This window comes from Ictalurus punctatus, chromosome 3 (assembly GCF_001660625.3).
Source record: "Ictalurus punctatus breed USDA103 chromosome 3, Coco_2.0, whole genome shotgun sequence".
Classification (NCBI taxonomy): domain Eukaryota; kingdom Metazoa; phylum Chordata; class Actinopteri; order Siluriformes; family Ictaluridae; genus Ictalurus; species Ictalurus punctatus.
The window spans coordinates 1443854-1455534 of NC_030418.2; the positions used below are offsets into that span (position 1 = coordinate 1443854).

Consider the following 11681-nt stretch of genomic DNA (forward strand, 5'->3'; position numbering starts at 1 on the left):
CTCAAATACAAGGTCAAATTGGTTTAAACGGCCGGAAGCCGAATGCAGCTGTAGTCGACATAGACGTATTAGAGTGCGTTATTTTGAAGTTAGACCGCGGCGCTGTCGAATTCTGGATTCTGATTGGTCAGAAGGTGTTGATTAACTCGGACAGTAATAACAGCTCGTTCACCCGGAGCACGCTCCGTATATACACTTTATGGATTCAAATTGTGTCGGTATTAACAGGGAATTAAGTTCTCGATGAGGTGATGTTGATTTACCATTTGAGGAAGGAGTCTCCAGTGTCAGGGCACTGTAATACACTGTGTAAAACGCTAAAGGTGTGAGTGAGTGCCTGTACGGTGTCCGGCCGTAAAGAAGGAGAAGATTACCTTTACAATTGAGTCCACTCACCTGCACGTGCTGCTCTTTTGCATGACCTCTGCTCTGTGGTAACCTGACAGCTTGCAGAAGCCGTCATTACTGTAGACCACGGGCCACTCGACTATCTGAGCGTTCCCCAGCAGAAAACTCGTCTCTGGGGAGAAAAACAGGAGAAAAACAGGAGGGAGACCTCAATTCCTGAGAGAGCCGGGAGCATCGAGAAGACCTGGTTAAGGTGTGTGCCATCTGGATAACCCCGCCCACTGGAGATGTAGAAGGAATAACCGACTGGGATTAGATGACGGGGTTAAACACGGATACACTGGAAAGAATCACATCACCCAGATGAGCTTCACTGTCTACCGATCGGCCAGCGGGAGCTGAAGGACTGAAGCGTCTGAGCTGCTCTGCTCTCCCCGTTACCTCACTGACCCCGAATAAGACCGAATACGCTGATCTCAAGACGGAAAGGACAGATCCCGACTGTACACAATCACACACAATAATTCACACACGGTCGATTTGGGAATGCCAACCAGCCTACAGCGCGTGTCTTTGGACGGAGGGAGGAGACCAGAATACCTGGAGGAAACCCCCGAAGCACAGGAAGAACGTGCACACGACGACTAGGGATGAATCGATACGGATACCGGTATCGGGTATTCGTCGTTCTCGTTAAAAAAAATGCTCCGATACCACGCGACCCAAGCCTCATGTAGCCTGCTGTCACACTATTGAACAGACCTCACAACGACAGCAATCTGTACACAGTAAAGCGGACTGCGAAAACATCGTATTGTCCGGATGTCGAAACCGTGAGAGCACTTCAGCTCTGCGAGCACTGGGCGCTTTTGTTCGCAGGTGCAATTCAGACGTTCTGTTAAAGATACTGTCGCACCCCGTAACATCTCTCCGCCCGAGGACTTCATCGCAAGCAGCACGGGAACACAAACAGAGATAAGGTTCCATGGCGTCCCTGTTTGCAAAACATCAGTACCAGTACCAGTATCAACAAGTACCAAAAAAACTAAACAAAACATGTACTTGTGCTCAGTATGGATGTATCCCTAATACGGGCATTCAGTGTTGTTCTATAGCTCATTGTGTTAAGGGGTTTGATCAAAATCCCAAGAACACTGCAAAGATTTAAGTCTAGATAAGCGAGGCATGATTCATCACATCTGCTCAAACCAATGAAAAAGTTGGGGTGGCAGAGCTTATTTCCTGTGAGGCAGATGCCAGCCCTGAGTCGACTCCTCATCAATTATTCAATCAATTCCTCAGCTGTCACTGTAGCGTTGTATTTACTGACTTAGTGAAAGTCTTTTATTTATTTGGGGGGGGGGGGGGGGGGGGGGATCAGATCCAAGGAGGAAATAAAATAAAGTGTACGCGCGCGACCAGTAAGATCTCGAGAACTTGTACAGGTTCTGCACCAAAACAACCCCCCCAAAAAAACAAACAAACAAACAAACAAACAAACAAAAAACATCAAACGCGCTTCTCACCGCTCGAGCGCCGGACGATGTTCTCCAAGAAAGTGTTCTGCGGCGCCACGAGCCCTCTCTTTCCGCCGGGCATCGCTGCTGCTCGCGCTTCAGCGGATGACCGTCTCGCGCTGCTCGCGCGTCAAGCGGACATGGTCGCGTGCGGCGTGGAGCGCCGGGACGGTGAGGTTCGTGCTCATGGTAACGCCCCACGCGCTCTTTCTTCCCTGTCTCTTCACTGTGGAGCACTTAAAAAAAAATAAATTACACACACACACACACCAACACGAATGCGCAGTCCGCTCCGTCTCCGAGCTCAGGCGACTCCGCGCGCTAGTGGGGAAACAACTACAGGCGCATGCGCGCACACGCGCGCACTAACAGCGCAGCCGGTTGAGCCGTTGAGCTCCGGCGGGTGAGCGCGAGCGCGCTGTGCTCTGTCGCTCCGTTTTTTTTTTTTGTTTTGTTCTGGAAACTTCTATGCACAGGATAAAACGAGACGACGCTCGAGCGTCGCGGCGTGGAGCAGGACAATGCGCAGCACGTTCGGGAAACAGCGCGCGTGACGTGGCTAAACATCAAAAAACAAAAAAGAAACCTGCGCTCCGGAATGCGCGCGCAGACCGTTCTCCAAATTACGCGTTTTTGTGCAAAATTGCTTTCTTTCTTTCCTTCTTATTTGTATAAAGCATTATGCGCTTTAGGTTTGATGTATTTATTTATTTGTTTATTTATTTGTTTATTTATTTTCATCTCAATTCTTTATTTTTGTACACTGTGCGAACACTTTGCATTCATGTTGTTTTTTTTGCTCGTTGGCTGAATTTCTTTAATAACACACCTTCAAGTCTTATGATCATGTTTTTCTCTGCTGGTTATATGATACTGGGGTGTGTGTGTGTGTAGTTTTGGGAAGTGTGTGTGTGTATTATTCTGAAGAAAAAAAATAATCTATATAATATTTTTTTTTTGGGGGGGGGGGGGGGGGGACTATGACTGCTTCTTTATTTCTGTAGTCTGTTAGCCTGTATTTGAGGTGTTGATTTGTTTATATTGTTTACATTAAAGTCTATGTGTGTATGACATCCTCATTCTGTTGATCTTTACCTTATTTAAAAAAAAAAAAAAAAAAAGGAGACCCTGCCAGTTAATTGAACTCTACAGGTGTGAACTCTACCAAACAACCAAGCAAGCAGACTCACCATCCCTGTTTCTCTAAACTGCACCGGTACGAGTGATAAACTGAAATGTTATTGGATTTTTATTTCTAGAAAATTTCTAGAATTTTCCTTCCCCCCCCCCCGAATTGCCGAATGTATCTTATTTATTTATTTGACTTATTTGGCCACAGTCTTAAAAATAAAGGTTCCAGATAGAACCGAGAAGGGCTTTTCCTCCTGATCCCACAGGAGAACCCTTTAACGTTGCACAGAGAACCTTTTACTCTCCGGTTCGTCCGAGAACCATCTATTCACTGGTGCTTTAAAGAATCCACAAATGGTTCTTCACAGCAGTGCCACAAGGAACCATGTTATCAAAAGTTCTCTCTCTCTCTAAAAAAAACACCCTTAGTTACTGTTTTAAGGTTCTTAACAGTGATGCCAGGGTAAACTTTTCCAGTCCCACAAAGAACCTTACAGGGTTCACTTTATCCTGGTAAGACATGATGCTCTGAAGAAGCCGTAGTGAAACATAAAGGACGTCTTTAATCTACAAAGGACCGTACAGCTCAACGCAAGAACCCTGTACGATGAAAAGTGGTTCCCGTCGAGAAGAAGGTTACTTGCAGAACCTATGGTGCTGTAAAGAACCATTGAAGAACCTTTAGTGTTAAGAGCGTGCGGTGTATTGGAAACCGAGACGGTGGGAAGTTCGTTCTTTGGCATAAAAGGCGTTTTTAGTGTAATACTGTCATTATAAAACTGTTTAAATACATCCCATAAACAGAGTGATATTAGGTATTTGGTGATTCATCTGTGTACTGTGTTGAATAATTAATCGACCCTCTAAATGTCACTGGCACGAGGGGTTAGTGACCGTACTGTACCTTCACAGACAGATAACAAGCCGTGCAGTCATAGTATTCTCTCTCTCTCTCTCTGTCTCTGTCTCTTCCACACACACACAAACACACACCTGCCTATCACAGCACGCCTCCATTTCCCTGCATTGACTGCAGTGCTAATTGGCCAGCGAGCCCGTCTCCCTCTCTGACCGCCGAGCAGATTTAGATATCAAAAGCCCTCAGACATCAAACACCTAATGTGTCTAAAAATAGATGAGTCGATAAGTCAGTGGCCTCGGCGTCTCAGAGAGAGAGAGAGAGAGAGAGAGAGAGTCCCTGGGCGAGAGGGAAGCAGAAGCAGCTCTGCGGCTACGACATCAACACTACAGTAGAGTGTAGTACAGTAACTTTATCACAGAAGCACAAAACGAAGAGGATAAACAGTATGCGTATTCGTCTTTGGAGCAGGACACAACCCGAGCACACAGCGGCGACGTGTCAATGGATCAAGAGGCCCAAAAAAAGCCAAAAATGGCATTTAACTACGACAAAAATGTCCCCTCGTCCCAAATGCAGGCGATCACGCCAATCACTGACAAGTTACTCCTACACCGTGTGCGGTGGAAGCGTGTTCGGTTCATTTCGGTTTGATCTGAATAGGGCTTTTAACAATAGACGCCGTGTCACAGTCCGGATGCAGATTTAGATTGATAATGAACAAGCCAGAGGCAAGAGTGGCAAAGGAAAACATCTTGATGAAGACTCAAAAGCGAACCCATCCTCCTCTGGGTTCTTCTTCTTCTTTTCGCGTCGAGGTTCCACTTCATAGTGAATTACTTCTTGTCAAATATTACTTCTACAAACTCTTGAGAGACACCAAGACCATATTAAGCGAGACCGCTGCCCGAGACCAAGACGAGTCCGAGTACGCATGTCGGTAAATCTGATCCAATTCATCCCAAGTCCATACAGAAAACATCTCGAGACCGGACTCGAGTCGTACGGCCGTACCGGATAATGAGATTATAATCACGAGCGTATACACGTCTAGAAGAATAAAGACACTCAGTAAGCACTAAGCGTGTCGAAAGGATGTTCAGTGTGAACAAGTCGTGACTAAAGGTCCCGGGATGAACCACAGGACAGTCTTTATGATTACAGCAGGATCTCGATGGTGTTCAGGTAAGATTATCCACTGAAGCAGTGGTGAGCCATAAAGTAGACCTTTCGCCCAGAGACACAACTGAAGATCCCGTAAGAGTTCGAAAGGGTTCTAAGGGTGTAGCAGCATCCACACGTACGTGTCCGTCTGCGCATGAGTCAGAGAAGATTACAGACACCAGTTTAGAACTGCGCAACTTCCATATTGGAATTTTATCTTCGGCCGAACTTCTCCTTGAACCTTTTTTTTTTTTTTGGCGTCAATAGCAGTGTGTTTGCTTTACGTGTAGAATGCAGATAGCGTTTCCCTCCATGCCAGCAGTGTTGTGTAAGACGGCGGTGAGGCATTGAATACTCCTCTGCTCTTTTTTATTTATTTATTTATTTATTTATCTTCATGCCAGCGTTAATTGCACGCTAACTCTGCCCACCATTACTATCTTTAGGCTCAGAGTCAAGATCCACACAAACACAACACTCAGCTCCGGAGAATCTCCACACGAGGGCTTCGGACCTGCCCACCGACCGACGACATCACGAAGGACCTGCGGGTGTGAGAGCGTACGTCCTCCAGAGACGTGACAGGGCCGAGTGTGCAACCTCACCCAAGTGAAGGGAAAGCGTATTCCCCTGACCAAAAAAACAAATATGGAGGACAAAGTGGTGGTTAAAGATTTTTTTTTAACGCATGACGACATTTAGGAGATGACTGCCCTGATTTCACCACTTAACACCTATATTTAACTCTTCACCCACCTACACATACAGGAACATTTAATATCGGGACTCTGTTCAGGGAACTGCCGCATCCTAAGCGTGACGAATCTCAGCACCGCGGACAGCTCCCACGGCAACCGCCGTGTCTCAAGGTCCGACTGGGCCATGGTTGGAGACGACTGATCATCTCAAACCCTTGAAGGGGAATAAAATGCCCGCTGGAGAAGAAGAACAAAAAGAAGAGAACATCAATAGATGTGCCTCCATAGTGAAGCTTTCCATAGGGAACTTAGACAGACGTCCTGTATATCTGACTTATCGAATCCATGCCGAGTCCCTCCAGGACGCCGGGCCTCCAGAGTCGTCGACCCCGTCGTCCGCACGTCTGTTTCACACGATAACGACAAACCCCTGTAAAGTATCGATCTCTCGCTCTTCCCTCCTGACACCAGAGAAAGAATTTCAACCTCCGGGCCTTACCTGGGAAGCGTTCTGTAGTGCACCTGATATTCATTTCACTGCTGATAAACGTGACTTTTCCTGCGCCACTTGTAATAGATTTACATCTACGTTCAAATTTACGCACGACGTCTTTCGACTTACGTAAAAGGCTACATAAAAAAATAACAACGCCGATTAGCGATGTCGTTGTAAAAGACGCCGGGGACGAAGGCAGCGATCGCGCTGCAGGTGAAGGAGCTTCCTTCTTCGAATAATGTTCTCCGGGGCGACGTTATTAAACACCCCTGTGAAGAACGCTACAGCGCCGTAGCAAAGATCCCAAACGTTCGAGTCGGTACGACCGGTTCGAAACGACTAATCGTCACTGGACGTGCGCGCCACACGAGGAGGAGGACGGAGACGTGTGACGGAAAGCATTGCGGCACAAAAAATAGCACGCTTTGGCGATAATTCCAAAAGCGTGTCGTGTCCGGAGAAAGAAGGGTTGCTGACCCTATATGTGCTTTTACTTCTAATCGACTCCAAAGCCGCCGGATATGTCAAAGTGCATTCACCGAAGCAACTGCGAGCCTGGCGAGTGCATTAAGCGTGTTTAAACATTTACAATGTTCGGAGCACGCGAGGACAAGGAAGAGCTACGGAAAAGTTCTCAGAAGTGAGCAAAAGAAAATCCTGGTCGTGACCTCATGATAAAACATTGATAGCACATAGGATAAATATTTAAAGAGGATCATTTCGATTGGGTGAGGGGGGGAGGGGAGGGAGAGGGGGTTATTAGCATGTTCTTAGCAGTCTTTATATTGGTAGTTATTTTAATACTACCGGGAATTTACATTTATTTCTGCAAACGCAAAAATCACCGGGGAAATGCTGCTGTCCACCGGCAGCGTCTCGCGTTAAGCGTCTCGTGTCTCGAGTCGACGATATAAAGCGGCGGGATGTGAACGGATCGTCTGGGAGCGGTGCGTCGTGTGTATAATAACACTAGCTTTGTGCCGGAGTTAGTAAAGCGACAGAAGGAGAGGTGACGACACTTATTCCGTCTGGAGAGCTTTTAATATCCACATGCCTACACGATTTCCTCTACAGCCTTCAGCAGTAAAAAAATATAAACAAACAAATAAATAAATAAATAAAGGCCAGGAGGCTAACAACGAGGAGACGATAAAACAGGACAGGGGGATGAAAATGAGCCGATTGTGCCGGGTTTATTGTTGCACACGACATACACGCACAATTAAAATACCCCCACAGCCGAAAGCTACAGCTTCAAATCTGACTGTAACAACACGCTGACACTGGAGACTCCTTCCTTAATAAAAAGGAGAATAGACGCCTCCTTACAGAAAACCTCATCATATCATCGATTACACACGATTTTATTTAAAAACAAACGAACACGCTGTTCATGTGCCGCGTCCCTGAATGGCCGTTACCACGGAAACGATAACGTATTACAGCTGCACTACTGTCAGAGCGGCTGTTTTAAAAAACTAATCATCGCCTCCTGACCAGATCTCTTTCCTCTCTCCTTCCTCTCGAACGTTCTCCTTCTGAGGACGCTAAAGATCTAAACCCCGCCCCTAGTGATTAGGGGTTTGTTACGCAACAGCGCAGGGTAGAGAGACCGTCGGTCGTAAGACAGCAGAGGCATGTGTGTGGGCCACGGCTGTTATTTTAGGGACAGGAGTGGGAAAACCTCCACCTTCCAATCTTCGCCGGTTTCAAAATAAAGGGAATCCCTCGCTTTCCTCTGAACTTCCCTTTATTCAAACTTCTTTCCTTATAGTCAAACGATTAGTCCAGAAACAATGTCAGACCAATATGGTCTGAATTTTCATCCTTCCTTCTTCCACGTGTCTTCATGTCCGTCACAGAACATCCCCACTTCCTCCCTTCCATCCCATGTGACGATCTTTTAAACGTTTCTCCTCTATCTTCTGCGTTTTTCCTCATTCTTTACCAGCATCCTTCACAATGTCCCTACTTCCTTCCTTCCTTCCTTCCTCTCTGAATTCCCTTCCTTCCTTTCAAAAGTTCTTCCTTTCCTCTGGAGCACCACTTCCTTTAAAAACGTACTACATCCTTCATCGGGAACTTCCTCGTTCTGAGCTTTACTTCCTCGCTTCCTTTTTCACTTCCTGCCTTCATTCGGACCTTCTTTCCTTCCGTCCAAAGATCCTTCCATCCGCCGTTCCTCCGTCGGAACGTCCTTCTAAACTCCCTTTTATTCAAACCTCCTTCCTTATAGCCGAACTATTTATCCGGAAACAACCCGAGAGGTATTTATTGATCAGTAGGTCTGTGTCTTCCTCCACCCTTCTTCCAAGCGTCCTCCCTCCGTTTCCTACCTTCAGCGCGTCCTCGCCTCCTTTTTTTTATTTTTACTTCATTTTGTAACTTCTTTCCCAAATTCTGAACATCCTTCCTTCCTTTCCTCCCTCGGAATTTACTTCCTTCCTTATAGGATTCCTTCCCGTCCCATTAGGATGACGATGGTGGATGGTCTTCATGGCGGTGTTACCGTAACACACTTATCCGAGTGTGGCTGGAGCCCATGGATTAACGGCCTGGTAGTCGAGCCATGAAGATCTTTGATCAAACGGTATAATGAGATGGGGTATGAGTAACGGCTCGCGGCGTGCTGGTGAAGGTGAACGCGTGTTTGGCAGCGTTTCCTCTTTCGGGAAGACGAACCGTCAGGAGCGATCACGGCCGCCGAGGAAAAGCAATCTGCAAATTACACCCGTGGCCGAGAACGACGTGCCGATCAGAGGAATGAATTACAGCGGAGCTTCTTTAAAGCTCCACTTCGGTTAATAGACTGGGAGCGCTACTCAATCCAACACTCACTGCGCTAGACCGAGTACCGTAATAGAGCCGCGCCATATCGTATCGTCCATGCTATATCGGTACGTTTCCTCCCCAGGATGACAATTTGTCCTCCGGTGATACTGACGATACAGTCGCTGACACGTTCACAACCGCGCGACGTGGGCATCTCACGCACAGGACGAGAGTAAACATGGCGGAAGCCGGCGTTCCAACCCTAGACGTGGAAGAAGAATGAATCCCCGAAAAACCGGATTTTTGCGGCATTTTTCTTCCTGAACGTAAATACGTACAGTATAATCTAATCGTTTTGACTTTGTAACTATAAAAAAAAAAAGAAAAAGCGAAAGTGTGAGCGTTTAAAATACACGGTGCGTCTCAAAAGCTCTGTTTAAAGCCGTGACCTTGACGCAATCGAAAAACTTTAACGCTCTGTCTGACTTCATTACACAAATTGGCCTCCTCGAAGTTCGATACGCGGACTGGTTAACACCCCGGGAATCATTCTCGGATCTGTACTCGTCTGAGGTGAAGAATAATAAATCCCTCCACTTCCATTTCCAGGCAAAGTTCTGCTGCCTAATTCAAGATAGGCGTCAAAGTCATTCGCAAAATAAGAATAACACACCAGGGGCGGAGTGAAACGTCTATCTTCTGCTTTTCATTTTCTTTTTCATTCTATGTAAGGAATTATAATTAGGAATTATACTGTTATTCGAAAATAATCAGCGGAAATAAATGACGGTGCTGATGAAGCAGAGTTAATGTTGCCATTAGTTAAAGTTGCGAATTTTGTCAATAACGGCACATCACGATGCCTTTGATGCGTCTTATACCACGACAATCCGCCAGTGATTCGATTCATTTATTTATTAACGATCTACAAGTCATACTTTTTTTGTGTGTGTGTGGAGTCATGTTTAAGGATGTTCCCTTATTTATGATCTTCACCAGACAATAAGACAACAACAAAACCAAAAAAAAAAAGTTAACTTTTTTTTTTCTCTCTGACTGACAAAGAGCTGACACTGGATACACCTTCCAACACCTTCCGACCAATCAGAGTCCAGAATTCAACTCTTTGTGGCGAAATAAAGGGCCACGGGCGGGAATCGAACCCCCAACCCTGGAGGGGTGAGGCGAACATGCTAACCGTTATGCTGATATATCAAATTGTGACGTGGACCTTCGCGGAAGTAATATCTGGATTCGTATCGAGGCGTTTTAGGCGGGTTTGGAGCAGTGTTCTCTTGTCAGATAGAATAAACCCCTTTGTGGGAGACTATGAGCTTTGCAGTTCTTCTCCATGCACAAACAAATACATTACACACTAAAGGGAAAGGAAAAAGCGTCACATGACCCCTTTAAACCTGCTTTAATTGGTAAGTCTGGAGTGTTTGGTTTTGCTTCCCTCGTGTGGCTCGATGGAGGAATTGCAGCATGAAAGGCGGTTTAAACACATACGAGTTGAGCGCAAACGTTTTTCACACGTCTACAAGCAACAAAAAATGGTAAAATGTGAAAAACGACTCAAGAATATGTACTAGAATGTAATATAAACGTGTTTTTCTGACTTACCGCTATGGACCTTTTACGGAGCTCCTGCTCTGTGTGAGGTATTTTCTCCCCGCCCTCACTTTAAATAATAAAAATAAAGAATAAATCTGTTTACTCGAACAGGTCTGCTCAAAATACACACCCCTGTCAGAAAGACGATAGTTTAATTAGTTTAGAAACGTTTTACAATGTTTAAATTTGCTGCCTCATGTTGAAAGAAAGGTTCCAGTTACGTCATTTCCGGTTTCCCCTCAGCACGGCGAGGGAGTCGCGCGCGTTCCCTTTTCTTGTCGACTGTAATGTGAAGTTATTTTTGTTATGAAAATGTATTTATGTCCGGGGTTTATGACCTGTAATTAGAGCAAACATGTTTTTTTTGTCACATTAATATGAGCAAAGTTTACGTTTTGCGCTTGACCAAATTACTGTGTGCCGCCATTTTCCCAATTAGTGTGGTGGACTTCCTGTTACCATAACGACGGTTGTTTACGTGTTATTAATGAAATATCTTTATTATTAGTAGTAGTAGTTTTACGAGAAGTTAAACTACACCATACACTACACTATGCTACATTTTACTACACTGTATTTTTTTCTGTAGTTAACAAGCCCTGCTGGGGGGAAAACCCAACAGAATTTGTAATGGTTTTAATGGGAATTGCATTGGATTTAATGCAAACTGTAATGGTCTCTCTTGGTCTCTACTGGTAATCTGTTGCAGTCTGTAGATGGGTGGCATGTTATGTCTAGTGGATAATGGTTTTAATGGGAATTGTATTGGATTTAATGGAAACTGTAATGGTCTCTGTGGGTATCTACTGGTAATCTGTTGCAGTCTGTACATGGGTGGCATGTTATGTCTAGTGGATAACGGTTTTAATGGGAATTGTATTGGTTTTAATGGAAACTGTAATGGTCTCTGTGGGTCTCTACTGGTAATCTGTTGCAGTCTGTAGATGGGTGGCATGTTATGTCTAGTGGATAACGGTTTTAATGGGAATTGTATTGGTTTTAATGGAAACTGTAATGGTCTCTGTGGGTCTCTACTGGTAATCTGTTGCAGTCTGTAGATGGGTGGCATGTTACGTCTAGTG

General features: G+C 45.4%; 1 protein-coding gene and 1 long non-coding RNA gene across 2 annotated transcripts in view; both read right to left on the reverse strand.

Annotated features, from left to right (window-relative positions):
* kcnh5b (potassium voltage-gated channel, subfamily H (eag-related), member 5b) overlaps positions 1–2815 on the reverse strand; it is a 42655-nt gene extending 39840 nt beyond the window's left edge. The window contains exons 1-2 of the mRNA XM_017464720.3: positions 1875–2815; positions 397–520 (exon numbers count right to left, since the gene is read on the reverse strand). Coding sequence (XP_017320209.1) covers positions 397–520; positions 1875–1947 — 197 coding nt within the window. The 5' untranslated portion in view covers positions 1948–2815. The remainder of the gene's footprint in view (positions 1–396; positions 521–1874) is intronic.
* Positions 2816–5323: 2508 nt separating this feature from the next.
* Positions 5324–11113, reverse strand: LOC124627734 (uncharacterized). Its single transcript, XR_006982283.2, has 3 exons — positions 10609–11113; positions 5776–5954; positions 5324–5649 (listed from the first exon to the last, which is right to left on the reverse strand). It is a non-coding gene; the product is annotated as an uncharacterized LOC124627734 (long non-coding RNA).
* Between the last annotated feature and the right edge of the window lie 568 nt (positions 11114–11681).